General features: G+C 65.2%; 3 protein-coding genes across 3 annotated transcripts in view; 2 read left to right on the plus strand and 1 right to left on the minus strand.

The window, feature by feature from the left end:
* Positions 1 to 21,376, minus strand: part of FAU (FAU ubiquitin like and ribosomal protein S30 fusion) — a 581,541-nt gene that overhangs the window by 347,333 nt on the left and 212,832 nt on the right. The gene's annotated exons all lie outside the window — the stretch shown is intronic.
* Positions 1,291 to 12,421, plus strand: PYGM (glycogen phosphorylase, muscle associated). Its single transcript, XM_030970020.1, has 20 exons — positions 1,291 to 1,594; positions 2,263 to 2,364; positions 2,608 to 2,686; positions 3,125 to 3,228; positions 3,441 to 3,572; positions 4,456 to 4,567; positions 4,853 to 4,935; positions 5,244 to 5,387; positions 5,465 to 5,557; positions 6,230 to 6,375; positions 7,203 to 7,367; positions 7,623 to 7,737; positions 7,955 to 8,056; positions 8,337 to 8,484; positions 8,908 to 8,966; positions 9,341 to 9,482; positions 10,344 to 10,551; positions 11,465 to 11,599; positions 11,789 to 11,855; positions 12,268 to 12,421. The coding sequence occupies exons 1-20, from the start codon at positions 1,352 to 1,354 to the stop codon at positions 12,418 to 12,420; spliced, it is 2,532 nt and encodes an 843-aa protein (XP_030825880.1). The 5' UTR covers positions 1,291 to 1,351; the 3' UTR covers position 12,421.
* On the plus strand, positions 13,903 to 20,514 carry LOC115916217 (RAS guanyl-releasing protein 2-like). The gene is given in 13 exon segments (XM_030969904.1): positions 13,903 to 13,975; positions 14,403 to 14,513; positions 14,865 to 15,093; positions 15,384 to 15,582; positions 16,166 to 16,339; positions 16,610 to 16,726; positions 17,072 to 17,356; positions 17,886 to 17,963; positions 18,749 to 18,862; positions 19,098 to 19,213; positions 19,511 to 19,646; positions 19,905 to 19,941; positions 20,459 to 20,514. Coding segments are annotated over 13 exon segments (1,725 nt in total).

Raw genomic sequence — 21,376 nt, forward strand, 5'->3', positions numbered from 1 at the left:
AACCATTGTGGGGACCCCGCTCAAAACAAACACCATAGGGATCCCCCCCAGGACTGATCCATTGTGGGGACCCCCCCCCCCCCAAAAGACCAGGGAGCCCCCTCTGCCCTCCCCATGGGCTGTTCCATCACAGGGAGCCCCCCGCCATGAACTGATGAATTTTGGGGTGCCCCCCCCCGTCCCACATCCATGGGACCCCCCCTCAAGCCCCCCCCGGGACCACCTTGTGAACTGGTTTACCTGCCCCCCCCAAAAAAACCCCAAAATCAGGGGCGGCCCTGAATTGAGGGGGCGGGGGGCAGGGATGAGGGGGGGTCTGCAAGGGGGGGGGGCCGCTGCAGCGACACAAACCTGAGCCCCCCCTCAAAAATCTCGGGGTCCCCCTCTCCTGTGTTTCTCCCTCTTCGTTCTGGGCCCCCCCCCCCCCAAAAAAAAAACTTCCCCCTTGTAGAGCCCCCCCCCGCCCCTCCCCCGCGCTTTTTTTGTGTATGAATAAAGGAGCGGGACCCCCGTTGGGCCCCCCCTCAATTCGTGTCCCGTGTGTGCCCCCCCCGTTACCGGGGTCGGGTTTCGCCGTGCCCCCGCCGTGAAACCGGAGCCGGTGTCGCGGGGGTCGCGCCCCCCCCACCCCCTGCGGCCGTCACTCAGCGCCGAGGTCACCGCGAATGTCGCCGCGAATGTCGCGACCTTCGGGGGGGGATCCGGTTACCGTGGGGGGGGGAGAAGGGGGGGACAGCACACACAGACCCCACCCCCAGCGGGGGGACACACCCAGGGACCCCCCCGGGACCCCCCCGGGACATTCGGGACCCCCCGGGTTTGGGGAGGGGTCTCGGGGGGTGCGCGGCCCGCAGGGGGCGCTGTGGGACCAGCAGGCGCGCAAGCTCCGCCCTCTCATGAATAATTAACGGCAGTGGGCAATACCCGCCTTGAGCTCCGCCTCTTTATGAATAATTACCAGTTAATTACCCTCAATGCCGGGGTGGGGGCGTGGCTCGACTCGGGCTCCACCTCCCTCATGAATATTGAAGCAGCCGCGCGCTCAAAGCCGCCGGGGCTCCGCTGCCGCCGCCGCCCCCGGCCCGGAGCCCCCCAAGTCCTAAACCCCCAAAACCCGGAGCCCTCGGGACCACCCCAAAACCCAGAGCCTCCCAGGAACCCCCCCCAAAATTCGGCTCCCTCCAAAACCCAGAGTCCCCCAGGACCCCCCAAAACCCGGAATCCTCCGGAGCTCCCCCAGCCCGGATCCCTGCGGATCCCCCAAACCCCGATTCCTGCGGAACCCCCGGAGGATCTCATCTCTTAAAGCCCCCCTGACTCTCCAGAGACCCCCACCCCCATTTCTGTCGCCATGTCGCGACCGCTGACGGACGCGGACCGGCGGCGGCAGATCAGCGTGCGGGGCCTGGCGGGGCCCGAGAACGTGGGGGAGCTGAAGAAAAACTTCAACCGGCACCTGCACTTCACCCTCGTCAAGGATCGCAATGTCGCGACATCGCGCGACTACTACATGGCTCTGGCACACACCGTGCGCGACCACCTGGTGGGGCGCTGGCTGCGGACACAGCAGTACTACTACGAGAAAGACCCCAAGGTGGGGGTTTGGGGGGTCCTGGGGGGGTTTGGGGGGATCCTGGAGGGTCTGGGGTCTGCACAGAACCAACAGTGCCACCATGAGGAAGAGCCCAAGGTGGGGGTTTGGGGGCTCCAGGGGGGGTTTTGTGGGTCCTCAGAGGGGTCTGGGGGCTGCACACCAACAGTGCTCTAAGTAAAGGACCCCCAGGTGGGGAAAAAGGGGTTCCTGGGGGGGTCCTGGACGGATTTGGGGGGTCCTGGGGGTCTCCGTGCCCAACCGTGCTGCTGTGACAACCCCAGTGGGGGGGGGCTGTGGGTTTGTGGGGGTCTCAGCTCTGGGAGGGGGAGATTTTGGGGGTGCATTTCGGGGGGATCAGGACTGGGGGGTTCTGGGGGTGCATTTCGGGGGGTCAGGACTGGGGGTTCTGGGGGTGCATTTCGGGGGTGCATTTCCCGGGGGGGGTCCTGGGGGTGCATTTCGGGGGGGATCAGGACTGGGGGGTCCTTCCCCGCCCATACCCGGTTAAATTTATCCTGACCTTTCCCGCTACCCCGGCCGCTGCCATTTAATCCCGACACCGGATAGCGGGGGGGCGGCGGGGCCGGGGGGGATCCGGGGGTGCGGGGGTGTCTGTGACCCCCGGTGACCCCCGGTGACCCCCGGTGACCCCCCGAACCCCCTTTCAGCGCGTCTATTACCTGTCCCTGGAGTTCTACATGGGGCGCACCCTGACCAACACCATGGTGAATTTGGGGCTCCAGAGCGGCTGCGACGAGGCGCTCTACCAGGTGGGGGGGGCGCGGGGGGCCTGGGGGGGCTGGGGGGGCTGGGGAGGGGTCGTGAGGGGCCGCGATGCGGGGCTGTCCCTGGGGGTGCGGCGGGATTTGGGGGGGACATGGAGGGGCAGAGAGGGGACAGCGGGGGGAGGGAGGGGGATGGGGACGTTTTGGGGTGTCCCCCCCCCAGTTTTGGGGTCCCCTCCCCAGTTTTGGGGTCCCTCCCAACCCCTGCTCTGTTGTCCCCGTCCCCAGCTCGGGCTGGACATGGAGGAGCTGCAGGAGATCGAGGAGGACGCGGGGCTGGGCAATGGTGGCCTGGGGCGGCTGGCAGGTGCGGGGGCGGCGGGGGTCCCCCAATGTCCCCGGTGTCATCTCCCTGTCCCCCAGCCTGTTTGCTGTCCTCCATGGCCCCCCCAGTGTCCCCTCAGTGTCCCCTGTGTGCCCCCACTGTCCCTGTGTCCCCCAGGGTCCCCAATGTCCCTGTGTCCTCCCAATGGCCCTGTCACCCCAATGTCCCTGTGTCCCCTCAGTGTCCCTGTGTCCGTGTCCCTGTCCCCGTGTCCCCAATGTCCCTGACCGTGTCCCCGTGTCCCCAGCCCGTTTCCTGGACTCCATGGCCCTTCAGTGTCCCCAATGTCCCTGTCCCCGTGTCCCCAATGTCCCTGACCGTGTCCCCCCGTGTCCCCGTGTCCCTGACCGTGTCCCCGTGTCCCTGACCGTGTCCCCCCGTGTCCCCAATGTCCCTGACCGTGTCCCCCCGTGTCCCCAGCCTGTTTCCTGGACTCCATGGCCACCCTGGGTCTCGCCGCCTACGGTTACGGGATCCGCTACGAGTTCGGCATCTTCAACCAGCGCATCGCGGGGGGGTGGCAGGTGCGGGGGGGGCGGGGGGGCGGGGGCAGGTGTGGGGAGGGGTCCTGGGGAACCCCGGGGGTCATCAAAGCCCCCTGGGAATTTGGGGGGGTGGCGGTTTTGGGGTTCCCTCCCTGCAGATGAGAACAAGGAGGGGGTGGAGGGGGGGCTTGGGGAGGGGTCTCTGGGTGGGTTTTGAGGGGGGGTCTCAGGTGTCCCGCCCCCCCCCCCAGGTGGAGGAGGCCGATGATTGGCTGCGCTACGGGAACCCCTGGGAGAAGGCGCGGCCCGAGTACACGATCCCCGTGCGGTTCTACGGGCGCGTGGAGCACGGGCCCGAGGGAGCCCGCTGGGTGGACACGCAGGTGAGGGCACACCTGGGCACAGGTGGGCATGGGGGGACACAGGTGGGCATGGCTGGACACGCAGGTGAGGGCACAGGGACACAGGTGAGGGCACAGGTGACAGTTCCAGGTGTGTGAGGGGACAGAGGCCGAACACGCAGGTGAGGGCACACCTGGGGCACGGGTGGGCACGGGCCAGAGGGAGCCCAGTGATGGTGATGAGGAGGTGCCGAGGTGTCAGGGGGCCTTGCACAGGTGTCACACACACACACACACACACAGGTGTCACCAATTGTCACACAGGTGTCACACACACACACACACACACAGAGGTGTCACCAATTGTCACACAGGTGTCACACACACACACACACAGGTGTCACCAATTGTCACACAGGTGTCACACACACACACACACACACACACAGGTGTCACCAATTGTCACACAGGTGTCACACACACACACACACACACACACACAGGTGTCACCAATTGTCACACAGGTGTCACTGTCACACACACAGGTGTCACCAATTGTCACACAGGTGTCACACACACACACACACACACACACACACACAGGTGTCACCAATTGTCACACAGGTGTCACACACACACACACACACACACACAGGTGTCACCAATTGTCACACAGGTGTCACACTGTCACACACACACACAGAGGTGTCACCAAGTGTCACACAGCTGTCACACACACACACACAGAGGTGTCACCAATTGTCACACAGGTGTCACACGCGCGCACACACACACAGAGGTGTCACACCCTGAGCACACCTGAGCCCAGGTGAGGATGTGCTGAGGTGCAGGGGGTGCCGTGCTGCAGCTCGGGGGGGCTCTGGGCATTTGGGGTGTCCCTTGCACACGCGTGTGTCGCACGCAGGTGGTGCTGGCCCTGCCCTATGACACACCTGTCCCCGGCTACCGCAACAACACCGTCAACACGCTGCGCCTGTGGTCAGCGCGCGCCCCCAACGACTTCAACCTCAAGGACTGTGAGTGCCCCGACCCCAAATCCACCTGAAAATCCACCCTGAACCCCAAAATCCACCCCAAATCCCCCTCCAGAACCCCAAATCCACCCCCAAACCCCAAATGCACCCCTGAACCCCAAATGCACCCCCAATCCCCAAATCCACCTCAAACCCCAAATCCTCTCTCTGCCTCCCCCCCCACATCACACCCCTGGCACCCCAAATCCACCCCTCAATCCACCCTTGAACCCCAAATCCTTCCCCAAACCCCAAATGCACCCCCTGAGCCGCTCTGTCCCCCCCCAGTCAATGTCGGGGGGTACGTCCAGGCCGTGCTGGACCGAAACCTGGCCGAGAACATCTCCCGAGTGCTGTACCCCAATGACAACGTGAGAAATGGGGGGGCTGGGGGGGTCCTGGAGGAGTTTGGGGGGGTCTCGGGGGCATCTGAGGGCACTGGGAACCCCGGAGCACCCCCAAATCTGGCTGAGAACATCAAAAATACCCCGAAATTAACATAGGTGGGGGGTCCTGGGGATCCCTAGGTGGGGGGGTCTCATGGGGGGCACCCCCAGTTTCTGAAGGGGTTTGGTGGGGCTGTTGAGCTGTTTTGGGGTCTCATGGGGGACACCCCCACTTTTTCGAGGGGAAGGGGTTTGGGGGGCTGTTTCGGGGTCTCACGGAGGGACACCCCCAGTTTTTCGAGGGCAAGGAGCTGCGGCTGAAGCAGGAATATTTCGTGGTGGCGGCCACGCTCCACGACATCGTCCGGCGCTTCAAATCCGCCAAGTTCGGCAGCCGCGACCCCGTGCGCAAATCCTTCGAGACCTTCCCCGACAAGGTGAACCCCGAAACCCCCCGGGGAACCCCCCAAAAACCCCCTCTCCGACCCCCCCATGACCCCTCCCGGCCGTGCAGGTGGCGATCCAGCTGAACGACACCCACCCCTCTCTGGCCATCCCGGAGCTGATGCGGATCCTGGTGGATGAGGAGCACCTGGGATGGGACCAGGTGGGCGCGGGGGGGGCACATCGGGACCCCCCCCCCAAACCGCGGGGGGGTCCCTAAAACCCTTCCCCGCCCTCAATGAGCTCCGTGCCCCGCGGGTTCCGCGTTCGCATCCCCGGGCGGGAGCGGGGCCGGGGGGCGCTCCCGGTGAGCCTGGGGGGCCGCGGGGTCACTCCGGGGCTGTCCCCCGGTGTCCCCTGTCAGCGTTCAGCGTTCACATCATCCGAGAATGATTCTCTGCAGGCGCTTTCATCGAGGAGCTCTGGGTGTCAGGGGTACGAACCCAAATCTGACCCCGCCATGGCTTCGGGATGAACGTGTTTTTATGCTCTATCCTTATGTAACTTTCATGTTAATTATTAGACTTACATTGTTCTATTGGATATGAAGATTTCAGCCAAGCATGGGCTCCTCATGGTGCCCCTCAAACTTCTAACACAGTTTCTCATGATTCTCCTTACGATGAAACAATAATTACATTTAATTACTAAACAACCATCACACCTAACAGTTCTATCATTTATCACATACCGCTTATGCAGGTGCAATTTCCCACGATCTGGCAAACACAAAGCCTAACATCTTCAGACTCTTAACATTTTTCCGGGGCCCCGCTGAGTCTAGGCTCTTTCTAATTCCCCGAATTTTGTGATTTTAAAACCTTTTTGCTCCCAGGCCTGGGACATCACGGTGCGCACCTGCGCCTACACGAACCACACGGTGCTGCCCGAGGCGCTGGAGCGCTGGCCCGTCCACCTGCTCGAGTCGCTGCTGCCGCGGCACCTGCAGCTCATCTACGAGATCAACCAGCGCTTCCTCGACGTGAGCTGGGCACGGGGAGGGGGCAGCAAAATGGGGGGGGGTCCCGGGGGTCCTGAGGGGTGGGGAACCCCCGGGGTTTGGGGATAGAGAGAGGGCGTGGATAGGTGGGATGGTTGGGGGGGTGTTGGGGACAACCTGGGGGGAAATTCCTGCGTGGTTTGGGGGTGGGGGGTCCCCCAATACCCCGTGACCCCCCCGCCCTCCTCCAGCACGTGGATGTCCCACAGCTCGGGGAGTTTTGGGGGGGTCTCAGGGGGGTTTCTGGGGATCTGGTGACCCTGCGGTGGCACTCGGGGGGTTGCTGTGGTGGCACTGGGGGTGTCCCTGGGGCGGGGGGTCCCAGAGGGGGGGTCTCGGGTTCCAATGTCCCTGGGGGTGTACCTGCGGGGTCTCAGGGGTCCTGGTGTCCCTGAGTTGGGGGTCTCAGGGCTGTCCGCAGTGAGGGTCTCAGGGCTGTCCCTGAGTTGGGGGTCTCAGGGCTGTCCCCACTGAGGGTCTCAGGGCTGTCCCTGAGTTGGGGGTCTCAGGGCTGTCCCGTCTAGGGCTGCTGAGTTGGGGTCTCAGGGCTGTCCCCACTGAGGGTCTCAGGGCTGTCCCTGAGTTGGGGGTCTCAGGGCTGTCCGCAGTGAGGGTCTCAGGGCTGTCCCCCGTCCCGATGAGGGTCTCAGGGCTGTCCCTGAGTTGGGGGTCTCAGGGCTGTCCCTGGTGAGGGTCTCAGGGCTGGGGGTCTCAGGGCTGTCCCCACTGAGGGTCTCAGGGGTGTCCCCAATGAGGGTCTCAGGGCTGTCCCCACTGAGGGTCTCAGCCAATGAGGGTCGCTGTCCCCCCGCGTGTACGCCCAGTTCCCCGGGGACCTGGACCGGCTCCGGCGGATGTCGCTGGTGGAGGAGGGCGCGGTCAAGCGCATCAACATGGCGCACCTGTGCATCGTGGGCGCGCACGCCGTCAACGGCGTGGCCGAGATCCACTCCCAGATCCTCAAGGACAGCGTGTACGACCCCCCCGGGCCGCCCCAAATCCCCCCAAATCACCCCAACCATGTCCTGGCCACCCCCAGGACCCCAAATCTGTCCCAGACCCCAAATTCCCCCCCTGTCCCTCCAGACCCCAAAATCCCTCTGGTCCCACCTGGCCCCCAAATCCCCCCAGCCCCCTCAGGTGTCCCCGTCCCTGGGTGTCCCTGTGTCCCCTGGTGTCCCCATGTCCCCCCACGTCCCCCTCAGTGTCCCCATGTCACCCCCCCCAGGTTTAAGGATTTCTACGAGCTGGAGCCGCACAAGTTCCAGAACAAAACCAACGGCATCACCCCGAGGCGCTGGCTGGTGATGTGCAACCCCGGCCTGGCCGAGGTCATCGCGCAGGTGAGCTCACCTGGGACGGACTGGGATGGACTGGGATGGACTGGGAGGGACTGGGATGGACTGGGACAGACTGGGATGGACTGGGATGGACTGGGACGGACTGGGATGGACTGGGATGGACTGGGACAGACTGGGATGGACTGGGATCAGATAGGATCACCTGGCACAGACTGGGATCACCTGTGCTCACCTGGTACTCCCCCTCTCCCCCCCCCAGCGCATCGGGGAGGATTTCGTGTCCGACCTGGACCAGCTGCAGCGGCTCCGCGACTTCGTGGACGATGAGAGCTTCATCCGGGACGTGGCCAACGTCAAGCAGGTACGGGGGCTTGGGGCGTCCCGGGGGGCTCGGGGGCGTCCCGGGGGGCTCGAGGGGTCCCGGGGAGGTCCCGGGGGGCCCTTGGGAGGGGTCCCAAGGGGCTCCGGGGGGGTCTCAGCAGCCCCTCCCTCTCTCAGCTGATCAAGGAGATGCTCAGGGCACACCTGGAACAGGTGTGGGGGGTGCGGCCGGACCCGCTTTGGGGGGAGTTTGGGGGGGCTCTGAGGGTCCCGGCCGCGCCCCCAGCCCCTCTTTGCCCCCCCCCCACCCCAAATGCCAGGAGAACAAGGTGAAGTTCGCGGCGTACCTGGAGAAGATGTCGGGGGTGCGGGTGAACCCCGCCTCGCTCTTCGACGTGCAGGTGAAGCGGATCCACGAGTACAAGCGGCAGCTGCTCAACTGCCTGCACATCATCACCCTCTACAACCGTGAGTGGGGGTCCCCGAAACCCCCCGGGACCCCTCCTCACCCTGGGAGACACCCCCAAAATCCCCTGGCCTCCCAAAGTCCCCAAAAATCCCCCAAACCCCCCAAAAAACCCCGCACTGGGACCCCCCAGGAACCCCAAATTCCTGCACCTCATCACCCTCTGCAACCGTGAGTGGGGGTCCCCAAAACCCCCATGGACCCCTCCCCATTTGGGGAGATCCCCCTCGAAATCCCCAAAATCCCCAAAATCCTCCTGGGACCCCCTAAAATTCCCTAAATCCCCTTGGGACTCCCCCAGAATCCTCCTGGGACCCCCCCAAAACCCCCAAACTTCCCCCAAACCCCTCGGGGACCCCTCCCCGATTTTGGGGGATCTCCCTTGATTCGTGGCCCCCCCATTTTGGGGTCCCCCCCAATTTCAGGGATCAAGAAGGACCCCGGGAAACCTTTTGTGCCCCGAACCATCATGATCGGGGGCAAGGTGAGGGGGGTTTTGGGGTTTTTGGGGTTTTTGGGACTTGGGGTTTTAGGATTTTGGGGATTTGGGGATTTTGGGATTTTTGGGGTTTGGGGATTTTGGAGGTTTTGGGATTTTGGGGTTTGGAGTTTGGGGTTTTGGGGATTTTGGGTTTTTGGGAGTTTTGGGGTTTGGGGATTTTGTGGTTTGAGGTTTTTTTGAGTTTCAGGGAGCTTTCAGGAGCTCCATTTGCGCTCAGAGTGGGAATTCCAGGGGCTCCTAAAGGGGCTCCATTTGGGTTTGGGGGTTCCTGGTGGGTGCAAGAGCTCTCTGGGGTGTGTGGGGGGCGTTCCCTGAAGGTTTTTGGGGTCGCTGAGTGTTTTTGGGGTGCCCCCCAGGCCGCCCCCGGGTACCACATGGCCAAGATGATCATCAGGCTGGTGACGGCCATCGGGGACGTGGTCAACCAGGACCCGGCCGTGGGCGACCGGCTGCGGGTGCTGTTCCTGGAGAACTACCGTGTCTCGCTGGCCGAGAAGGGTGGGCACCCCAAAAAATCCCCAAATCACCCCCAAATCACCCCAAAAAACCTCCCTGAACCAACCCAAAACCTCCTGAACCCACCCCAAAATCCTCAATCCCCCCCTGCAGGATGCCCAGTGTCCCCCGATGTCACTTCAGTGTTACCAAATATCCCGATTGTCACCTGATGTAACCCCAATATCCCCTGATATCCCCCGATATCCCCCGATATCTCCCAATATCACCCCAATATCGCTTGATATTACCCTAATACACCCCGATATCCTCCCATATAACCCTAATATCTCCTGATATCTCCCGATATCACCCCGATATCCCCCCATATTACTCCAAATAACCCCAATACACCCCAATATCCCCTGATATAACCCCAGTACACCCCAATACACCCTAATATCTCCCAATATCATCCCAATATCTCCCAATATCCCCTGATACTCCCTGATATCAGCTCGATATCCCCTGATATAACCCCAATACCCCCTGATATCCCCCGCTATCCCCCGATATAACCCCAATACACCCCAATATCCCCCGCTATCCCCCGATATAGCCCTGATATCCCCTGATATCTCCCGATATAACCCCAATACACTCCAATATCCCCCGATATCTCCCAATATAACCCCAATACCCCCAATATCCCCCGCTATCCCCCGATATAACCCCAATACACCCCAATACCCCCCGCTATCCCCCAATACCCCCCGATATCCCCCGATATCACCCCAATACACCCCAATACCCCCCGCTATCCCCCAATACACCCCAAATCCCCCGATATAACCCCAATACACCCCAATACCCCCCGCTATCCCCCGCTATACCCCGCTATCCCCCGATACACCCCATACCCCCCTTTATCCCGCCGCGACCTGTCGGAGCAGATCTCCACGGCGGGCACGGAGGCCTCGGGCACGGGCAACATGAAGTTCATGCTGAACGGGGCGCTGACCATCGGCACCATGGACGGCGCCAACGTGGAGATGGCCGAGGAGGCGGGCGAGCAGAACCTCTTCATCTTCGGCATGAGGGTGCCCGACGTGGAGGCGCTCGACAGGAAGGGGTGCGGGGCTGGGGGGGCCCTGCGACCCCAGGGTGGTCAGTGCGGAGTGACCGGTGCGGAGTGACCGGTGCGGAGTGACCAGTGCCCCCAGAGTGACCGGTGCAGAGTGACCAGTGCAGGGTGACCAGTGCCCCCAGAGTGACCAGTGCGGAGTGACCGGTGCGGAGTGACCAGTGCGGAGTGACCAGTGCAGGGTGACCAGTGCCTGCAGGGTGACCAGTGCCCCCAGTGACCCGTGCAGAGTGACCAGTGCAGGTGACCAGTGCCCCCAGAGTGACCAGTGTGGAGTGACCAGTGTAGGGTGACCAGTGCGCAGGGTGACCAGTGCCCCCAGAGTGACCGGTGTGGAGTGACCGGTGCGGAGTGACCGGTGCGGAGTGACTGGTGTGGAGTGACCAGTGCCCCCAGTGACCAGTGCCCCTAGAGTGACCAGTGCAGAGTGACCAGTGCCCCCAGTGACCAGTGCCCAGCAGAGTGACCAGTGCCCCAGTGACCAGTGCAGAGTGACCAGTGTGGAGTGACCGGCGCAGAGTGACCAGTGCCCCCAGAGTGACCAGTGTAGGTGACCAGTGCAGGGTGACCATTGCCCCCAGAGTGACCACTGCACACAGTAACCAGTGCACAGAGTGACCATTGCAAAGTGACCACTCCATGGTACCCACTGACCACCCCTCTGGTCACTCAGGACACCCAGAGACCCCCGTGGGCACAAAGCTGAGTGGGGGGGGGGGGGAGCCCAGAGGATTTGGGGTGAACCCCCTGGACCCCCCAAAATCCCCCCAAAATCCCCCCAAAATCTATCCGTAACCCCCCAAACTTCCCCAAACTCCCAAAACCTCCCCAAAACCCCCAAAACCTCTGAAAATCACCCCAAACCCCCCCGGACCCCCCCAACCGCCCCCTGCCCCCCCAGGTACCGGGCCCAGGAGTTCTATGACCGCCTGCCCGAGCTCCGCCAGGCCGTGGACCAGCTCAGCTCCGGCTTCTTCAGCCCCCGGCAGCCCGACCTGTTCCGCGACATCGTCAACATGCTGATGAATCACGACAGGTCGCGACAGGAGCCCTGCGGGGCGGGGCAATCGCGATAGAGGGGGCGGAGAGGGGAGGGGGCGGCGCGGTGGGGTCGGCAGGGAAGGGAGGATTGGGGGTGGGGGGGTTTGATGTGGGATGTCGGGGTTTATATCGCGATAGGAGGGGGTCACGGACACCTGGGACCCTCCCATTTTCACCCGCTCAGGTTTAAGGTGTTCGCGGATTACGAGGCCTACGTGAAGTGCCAGGAGAAAGTCAGCGCGCTCTACAAGGTGAGGACCCCTCCCCAAAAGCGACCCCCGCCTTCAAAAACACCCCCAAAGGGAGACCCCAACAAAGGGGCACCCCCCCAAAACGGGACCCCCGAAATGACAACACCCAACGGGACCCCCACCCAAAACCCCGGTGAGGTTTGGGGGTGGGGTCCCCAAAACCCCCGAGGGGGCACAGAGGGGTTGGGGGGGGTCTCTAAACCCAAGGGAAGTCCCGGGGGGGTCCCCAAAACCCCATGAGGAGGAAAGGGGGGGGCACTGAGGGGGTGTTCATGGTGGGGGGGACCCCAAAACCCCCGTGGGGACACACAGCGGGGCGGGGGGGGGCACGGCGGTCTGGGGCAGAACGGGCGGGGCTCTGGGGGTGCGTTTGGGGTTCCCCCCCGCCCTGACCCCCCCCGGGACACCCCAGAACCAGCGCGAGTGGACCCGGACCGTGATCCGGAACGTGGCGGCCGCGGGGAAATTCTCCAGCGACCGAACGATCGCTCAGTACGCGCGGGAGATCTGGGGCTGCGAGCCCAGCCGGCAGCGCATCCCCGCCCCCGACGACCCCCGGGAATAACGGGGACCCCCCCGGGACCCCCCGGGACCCCCCCGAGACCCCCCCGGGACCCCCCCCGGGACCCCCCGGGACCCCCCCCTGAATCTCGCACCCAAAATCCCCCAAATTCACCCCAGAGCACCCCCGGGAATTGTGGGGAACCCCCACGGGGACCCCCAAAATGCGGACCCCCCCCTTAGGACACCCTCGACCCCACCTTGTGCCTTCAGCCCCCCAATCTTCCCTCAGATAATAATTGGGGGGGGTCCCCAAGTGTCCCGGTTACCTGGGACCCCCCCAGGTCTCGCCCTGCGCCCCCAAATCTCCGCCCGGGGGGGGTTCAGGGGACCCCCCCAGTTTGGGGGCAGTTCTGGGGCTCCTTTGGTTGTTTTTGGGTTGATTTTGGGGCGGGGGTCTCCCCTCTCCCTCCCCAGCGCTGCGGGATTTGGGGTGGGGGCTCTGCGGCATCACTGAGATGGGGGGGGGAGAAATTGGGGAGTCCCCCCCAAAAAAGGAATTAAAAAAAGAATTAAAGGAAATGAAATGAAGGAAAAAAAAAAAAAAGAAGAAGTAACGAGAGAAATTTGGGGTTTGTTGTGTTGGTATTTTTGGGGTCGGGGGCGACTTTGGGGTGCCTGAGGAGGTTGAGGAGGGGTTTGGGGGGTTTGGGGGGAATTGGGGGGTCTGGGGGCGCCTTTGTGGCCTCGCCCCCTCCCCAGGGCGGTGCCGCCGTTCTGTTGAACCACAAACCACTTCCCGCCCCCCCCGCCCCACCCAGGAACCCCCAAAACCGCCCGGATCCGCCCCAAACCCCGGCTCCGCCCCCTCCCCCCCAACCATTCCCCTGGGGCGCCCCAAAAACTCCCCCGACCCCCAAATTGCGGCCCCGCCCCGCGCCCTGTCCGAGCCGCCAGTGCCGCCGGAGCAGGTGGGGCCGGAATGGGGGTCCTGGGGGGGTCTGGGGGGTCCTGGGGGGGTCTGGGGGGTCCCGAGGGGGTCTCGGGGTCGGGGGGGATCGGAGGGAGGCGTGAGAGAGCGCGGGACCCCCCGAGTGTCCCCCCAGAGCCCCTTCCCAGTGCTCCCAGCGCTCCCAGTTGCTCCAGCACCCCGCATTCCAACCCCCCAGTCCCCCCAGTCCCCCCCAGTCCCCCCCAGTCCTGGGCCGCTCCGGAACCGGGGCTCAGGAAGCGCCGCTCCCTTATCGGGCTCTGCAGCACCCGGGGGGGGCGGAATTTGGGGAGTCCGGGTGGGGGGCTTTGGGGTCCCCAACCCCCCCAAAATTGCCCTAAAGGAGACCCCCGGGACCCCCCAGTCCCAAACTGGGACCCCCGGGACCCCCCAGTCCCAAACTGGGACACCCAGACCCCTCCCAGCCCCTCAAACCCCCCCCCACAAAGGGATCCTCAGGACTTGGGGACCCCCCAGCTCCGCTTTGGGGGGGTCCCGGCCGCTCTCTGGTGCTGACCCCCCCCAAATTCCCCCCCCCAGTTTTGGGGTCCCACCATGAGCAGCTCCCTGGACCTGGACCGAGCGCCCACCCTGGACGAGCTCCTGCGGGGCTGCGTCGATGCCTTCGGTGGGGGGGGACCCCGAGTTTGGGGGGTCCGGGGGGTTCTGGGGGGGGTCCCTGAGCTCTGGGGTTTGGGGACCCCCTCGGATTTGGGGGGGGTCCTGAAGTTTTGGGGGTTCCTGGGTTTGGGGGAGGGCTGGGGGAGAATTTGGGGGCATGGGGGGAATTTGGGGGGGCTTGGGGGGATGTGGGGGGGCTTGGGGGGATTTGGGGTTTGAGGGGATTTGGGGAGGATTTGGGGGTTTGGGGGGATTGGGGGATTTGGGGAGGATTTGGTGGAATTTGGGGGGATTCAGAGCTCTGAGCTCTCCCTAAAATCCGGGGAGCCGCGGAGAGGAGGGCTCGGTGTTTTGGGGGGAAGTTGGGGGTCTCAGGGAAGGTTTTTTGGGGGGGGGGTCTCTCTGTGGTTTTGGGGTGACCCCCCCCCCCCCAGACGCGCAGGGGAAGGTTCGGGACCCCCAACTCGTCCGGCTCTTCCTGGCCACGCACCCCTGGTACCTGCCCCAGGCCGAGGTGGCCGCGAAGCTGCTGAGCCTGTATCCTTGGGGACCCCCCCGCGACCCCCCAAAAACACCCCGGGGATCCCCCCAAAATCCCTTCCATTGACCCCTTGGGACCCCCTGAACTTTTGGGGACTCCCTGGAACGCCCCCAACACTCCAGACCCTCCCTGCCCCCAAATCCCCCCAAACCCCGAGGGCCCCCCCAAATCCCAGGGCCCCCCCAAAGCCCCGCGCAGGCTCCTTGACCCCCCCGCAGGGTGCAGGAGTCGGGGGGCTCGGCCGAGGGTCCCTCCCTGCGCCTCAAGATCGCTCACTTGGTCCGGTGAGTGACCCCAAAACCGCCCGGGGACCCCCAGATCCACTTGGGGACCCCCAGATCCGCTCTGGTACCCCCCCCCAGTCTCCAGAGACCCCCCCCTAACCCTTCCTTGGGACCCCTTGGGGACCCCCCCGAGTTTTGGGGTCCCCCCTGAGCCCCCCCTTTCCCCTCCCCCCCCAGGTACTGGGTCCGGGCGTTCCCGCGGGAGCTCTCGGGGGACCCCCAAGTTTTGGGGCGGCTGCGGGAATTGGGGGCGGCGCTGGGGGGAGACCCCCAAAAAACCCCCCTGGGGCTCGAGAGCCTGTAAGTGAAATGGGGGGGCACGGGGGGATTTGGGGGGTCCGGGGGGGGGAATGGGGGGGTCCAAGGGGTCACGGGGTTGGGGGGGCTCGGGGAGGGAAATTTGGGGTGGGGGGAGGCACAAGGACATGGGGGGGACACGGGGGGGTCACGGGGTTGTGGGGGGGTTCTGGGGGTGCACAGTGACATGGTGGGGACACGGGGACGTGGGGGGGGGGCACCGTGGGGGGTCCCAGGCGTGTCCCTTTGCACACACGTGTGTCCCCCCCGCGTGTCCCCGTCCCTGCGCGCAGCCTGGAGGAGGAAGGTGACGATGATGAGGCCGAAGGTGACGATGATGAGGCCGGAGGTGACAAAAATGGCGGGGGTGTCCCCGGGGGGGTCGTGGCCCCCCCCCGCGCGCGGTTCTCGATGCTGCTGGAGCCGCTGGAGCCCCCGGAGCTGGCGCTGCTGCTGACGCACCTGGAGCACCGCGGGTTCGGGCGGCTGCGCGTGAGTGACACCCGGGGACACCTGGAGACACCCGGGGACACCTGGGGACACCCGGGGACACCTGGGGACAGTTGGGGACACCTGGAGACACCTGGGGACACCCTGGGGACACCCGGGGACACCTGGGGACACACCTGTGGGACACCTGTATGACACCTGTGTGTGACACACCTGTGGGACAGCCGCCCCCGACCCTGTCACCCTCCCCTGGGTCCCTGCACCCTGATGTTGCCAATGTCCCCAGATGTCCCTGATGTTCCCAGTGTCCCCAATATCCTCATGTCCCCGATGTCCCTGCTGTCCTCAATCTCCCACATGACCCCCATGGTCCCCGCTGTCCCCCAATGTCCCCACTGTCCCTAATCCCCCCAATGTCCCTGATGTCCTCAGTCTCCCTGATGTCCCCAATGTCCCCAAATGTCCCCACAGTCCCCAATCCCCAAATGTCCCTGCTGTCCCACTGTCCCCAATGTCTCGATGCCCCCCATGTCCCCAATGTCCCCCAATGTCCCCAGTGTCCCCCAATGTCCCCAGTGTCCCCCAGTGTCCCCAGTGTCCCCAGATGTCCCCGCTGTCCCCTCAGCTCCGGGACATTCGCGCCTTCGCGCGCTCCGCGGGCACCTCGAGCTCTCCCGCTCTCCGCCGCTTGGTGGCGCTGTCCAACGGGCTCTCGCGCTGGGTGCAGCTGCGCGTGCTGCGCCCCCTGGCGGCGCCGCAGAGAGCGGCAGCGCTGGGGCAGTGCCTGCACCTGGCCCAGGTGAGAGCCCCGGGAATGATCCTGGGAATGACCCCTGACCCCCGGAATGACCCCTGACCCATAGCCCTGGGGCAGTGCCTGCACCTGGCACTGGTGAGAGCCCAGAACTGACCCCCTGACCGCCGGGAATGACCCCTGGAACTGACCCCCTGACACCCAGAACTGACCCACAGGCCCACAAAACTGTCCCAGAGACCCCAGCCCTGCCCCCTGCCCCACGGATCCCCCCGTAGCCCTGCCCCCCCCACATCTCCCCCTCCCCTCCCCCAGAGCCTCCTGGAGCTCCGCAACTTCAACTCCCTCCTGGCCGTGGTCGGGGGGCTCGGCCACGGCTCCATCGCGCGCCTGCGCCGGACCCTGGCGCTGCTGGACCCCCCCCTTATCCAGGTGGGGGTCCTGGGGGTGCCCCAAGGGGGCACATGGGGGGTACAAAGGGGTTCTGGGGCATTTGTGGGTTCTGGGGTGTCTTGGGGTGTCCTGGAGGGGTTCTGGGGCACGTGGGGGTGTTGAGGGGCATTTGGGGGGGTATTGGGGGTCCTGGGGGTGTCACAGAGGGCACAGGAAGGTCCGGGAGGGTCCTTGAGGGGTTTTGGGGGGACACAAAGGGGATTTCACCTCCTGGCTCTGCTCAGCTCTAAAATGTCCCCCCCTGTGTCTCCCCCTGTCCTCGTGTCCCCCCTCTGTCCCTGTGTCCTTTGTACCCTCCTGTGACCCCCCCCGGTGCCCCCCCAGCTGTGGGCACAGCTGGCCGAGGCCGTGGGCTCGGGGGGGAACTACCGGGGCTACCGAGCGCTGCTGGGGGGCGCGGGGGGCGCCGGTGGGTTCCGGGTGCCGGCGCTCGGGGTTCACCTGCGGGACCTGGTGTCGCTGGAGGCGGCGCTGCCAGACTGGGGGCGCCCGGGACGCCCCCACCCCAACAAACTGCGAGCCCGGTTCGCCCTGCAAGGGGCGCTGCTGGCGGGGCGGGAGCAGGGACCCCCCGGGACCCCCCACCCCGACCTGCTCCGGCTGCTGGAGGTGAGACCCCAAAACCACCCCAAAACCACCCAAAATCCGTCTCAGAACCCCCAAACCCCCTCCTGGGACCCCTCAGGACTCCCCCACCCTGAACTGCTCTGGCTGCTGGAGGTGAGACCCCAAAACCACCAAAAATCCCTCCCTGGGCCCCCAAACCCCGTCCTGGGACCCCCCACCCTGGCTGCTGGAGGTCAGACCCCACTGCACGGACCCAAATCACCCTCGACCCTCCCCAAATCCCCTCTCAGAACCCCCAAACTCCCTCCTGGGACCCTCCAGGCTCCCCCACCCTGACCTGCTCCACTCCGCCCCCCCAAACTCCCCTCAACCCCCCCCTTTCCCCCTCCCAAAACCCCCTGAACCCCACAATCTGCCTGAACTCCCCTTCCGCTCCCAAACCTCCCCTGCTCCCCCAGACATCCCCAGGACCCCCAGTCCCCTCCAAAGGCTTCTGAGCCGCGACCCCCCCCATCCCAAACTTCCCCCAAATCCCCCGAGCCCCCCCTGCAGTTCCGCCGCCGTCCCGCAGGTGTCGCTGGCGCTCGGGCCCAGCGAGGAGCAGCTCCACCAGATGTCGCTGCAGCGCGAGCCCCGCGAGAGCGCCCCCGTGAGGCCGGGGGGGGAACAACGGGAACCGGAGGGGGGAGCAACGGGGAACGGGGGGAGAACGGGCACCGGGGGGGGGGAGCAATGGGCACCAGAAGGGAAACAGGGGTGAGCGCGGGGAACGGGAGGGAGTGAGCGGAGATCTGGGGGGGAGTGTGGGGAATTGGGTGAGTGGGAAATGGGGGGGGTGTGGAGAACGGGAGGGAAGTGGGGAATGGGACGAGTGCGGGAAATGGGGGGGAACAAGAGTGAGAAATGGGGGTGAGAGAGAGAAAGGGGGGGCAGCGGGAAAAGGGGTGAGTGGGGGGCAATGGGGGCGAGTGGGAAATGGGGCGAGTGGGGGGAAGGGGGGGTGGGTGTGAAAAAGGGGGGGACGAATGTGGAAAATGGGGAAGGGGAATGAGTGTGGAAGGGGGGCGAGTGTGCAAGAAGGGATGGGGACAACGGGAGGCCGAGTGTGGAAGGGGGAACGGGCGTGAAATGGGTGTGAGACAGGTGTGAAACGGGGTGTGGAATGAGTGTGGGACGGGTGTGGGATGGGTGTGGAACGGGTGTGGGACCAGTGTGAAATGGGGTGTGAAATGGGTGTGGGACGGGTGTGGGATGTGTGGCGAGTGAGAAAAGAGCGGGGCGAGTGTGAAACAGGAGTGTGGAATGGGGGCGAGTGTGCAAAGAGGGGCAAGGCCGGGTGTGAGTGTGCAAGGACCGTGGGCTGTGAGTGTGTAAGGGAGGATTTCCCTGGGGGGGGGTCTGACCCCCCCCTGACGCCCCCTCCCCTCCCCCCAGGCCGGGCCCCCCCCGGAGCTGCCCCCCGCCCTCCCCCCCGAGCGCTGGGTGCTGCCCGAGCCCCCCCGGCCCGACCCCGAGGGGCTCCGGCCCCGCCTCGAGCAGCTCGTGGAGGTGCGGGGGGGGCTGGGGGGGTCGTGGGGGGGTCGTGGGGGTGACTTTGGGGGGGGCTGGGGGGGGTTAGGGAGGATTTGGGGAGGGGGAATTGGAGGAATTGATGGGCGAGGGGGGGCTGGGGGTGAGGGGAGGGGTCCCTGGGGGGAGTTCTGGGGTTCGAGGGGTTCGGGGGGGGCTTTGGTGGGGGTCTCGAAGGGCTCCGAGGTGATTTTTTTTTGGGGGGGGGTCTCAGTCCATTTTCCGGAACTTCGACGTGGACGGCGACGGGCGGATCTCGGTGGAGGAATTTGGAATCGTGCGGGAAAACTTCCCCCACCTGCCCCCCCTGGGGGAGCTGGACACCGACATGTGAGACCCCCAAACCCCACCCGGACACCCCCAAACCCCCCCCGGACACCCCCAAAACCCCGCCAGGATCCCCTAAACCCCCCGGGACCCCCCAAACCCCCCCAGGATCCCCTAAACCCCCCCAGGACCCCCAAACCCCCCAGGACCCCCAAACCCGCCCAGAATCCCCAAACCCCCCCTGAGCCCCCTGCCCCCTCGGGGGTGGGGGGATCTGAGACCCCCCCCCTACCAGAGACCCCCAAAATGGGGACCCCCCACCTCCCCCCATTGTGACCCCCCCGTGTCCCCCCCCCGCAGGGACGGGGGGCTCAGCCGGGGGGAGGTCCTGGATTATTTCCTGCGCTGCAGCCAAGGACCCCCCCCGGGACCCCCCCATAATTTTCGGGGGCTGCGGGGGCTTCGCGCGGGGCCCTGCGAGACCTGCGGGAAACTGGTGAGTGCGGGGGGGGCCCCAAAACTCCCCCAAAGACCCCCAAAACCCCCCAGACCCCCCAAACCCTCCAAAACCACCCCAGATGCCCCCAAAATCCCCCAGACCCCCCCCCAGATCCCCCCTCCCCTACCGAGCACAGCTGGGGGGGGAGGACGCGGGGACCCCCCCCCTTGATTGGGAGAGACCCCCCCGAGTGGGAGTTTGGGGGGGGGGTCCTGGACCCCCCCTGAGCCTTCTCTTCCCCCCCCCCTTCCCCAGATTTGGGGTCTGCACAAGGATGGGATGGAGTGCAGCGGTGAGTGGGGGGGGTCCTGGGGGGTTTTGGGGGGGTCTGGGGGGGTCTGGGGGAGATTTTAGGGGGGTTTTAGGAGGATTTTGGGGGTCTCTGGGTGTGAAGGGGTTTTTGGGGGGGGTCTCTGGGTGTGAGGCGGTTTTTGGGGGGGCTCTCTGTGTTTGATGGGGTTTTTGGGGGGGGCTCTCGATGTGAGGCGGTTTTGGGGGTCTCTGGGTGCGAGGGTGTCCCCGTGCCCCCCCCAGGCTGCGGCCTGCGCTGTCACATCGCCTGTCGCGAGCGGCTCCGTGCCGAATGTCGCCGCCGGGCCCGAAGCGTCGCCGCCGCCCCCGGGACCCCCCCGGGCCCCCCAAATCCCGGCCCCGCTCCTTCAGCCTCTCCCTGCCCTGGCCCCGCCGCCCCTCGCTGCGCCCCGCAGGTGGGACCCCAAAACTCTCCCCCCCCCTCGGGACCCCCACCCCACACGGAGGGGACCCTCAGGTGGGCGGGACCCCAAAAATGACCCCAAAAATGCCCCCAGACCCCCCCGAGGAGAACGAGGAGGATGAGGACGGAGTGTTTGACACCCACCTGTGACAGGTGATGGGCTGGGGGGGGCTGAGCACCCCCAAATTGGGGTCCTGGCTCTTGGGGTCTCTCTAATTTGGGGGGTTCAGACACCTGGGACAAGCCCCCAAATTGGGGGTCCTGGGCGTTGGGGTCTCATATTTAAAATTTAACCCCCCCCCCAATTTCCACAGGGTCCTGAAGGCTCCGGGCCTCCCTGACCCCCCCTCACCCCCCAGGATTTGGGGGGATTTGAGGGACCCCCGGTATTTTAGGGGAGTTTCGGAGGGGCTCAGCGTGGGAATAAACTGCGTGTCCGTGTGTCCGGCTGTGGGGGCTCTGTGGGGCCGGACCCCCCCCGGGGGTCCCTGGGGGGTCTCTATGGGGCCGGACCCCCCCCCGGGGTCTCTGGGGGGTCTCTGGGGGGTCTCTGGGGGGTCTCTATGGGGCCGGACCCCCCCCCGGGGGTCTCTCTCTGTGGGGCAGTCGGGGGGATCGTGGAGCCGGGTGCGGGGGGTCGGGGCGATATTTTTGGGGGGGGGGGTTTGGGGTGATGCTTTTGGGGGGTCGGGGTGATCTTTTTGGGGGGGTTTTGAGTGGGATATTTTTTGGGGGGGTTTGGGGTGATATTTTTGGGAGGGTCGGAGCGATTTTTTTGGGGGGCATTGGGGCGATATTTTGGGCGGGGGGCATTTAGGGCGATATTTTGGGGGTTGGGGTGATATTTTTGGGGGAGTTTGGGGTGATATTTTTGGGAGGGTCGGAGGCGATTTTTGGGGGTTGGGGTGAGGTTTTTGGGGGCGGTTGGGGTGAGGTTTTTGGGGGTTGGGGTGAGGTTTTTGGGGGGTTGGGGCTGTTTTGGGGGGGGGGCATTTAGGGCGATATTTTGGGG

The sequence above is a fragment of the Camarhynchus parvulus genome, unplaced genomic scaffold (genome assembly GCF_901933205.1).
Source record: "Camarhynchus parvulus unplaced genomic scaffold, STF_HiC, whole genome shotgun sequence".
NCBI lineage: Eukaryota > Metazoa > Chordata > Aves > Passeriformes > Thraupidae > Camarhynchus > Camarhynchus parvulus.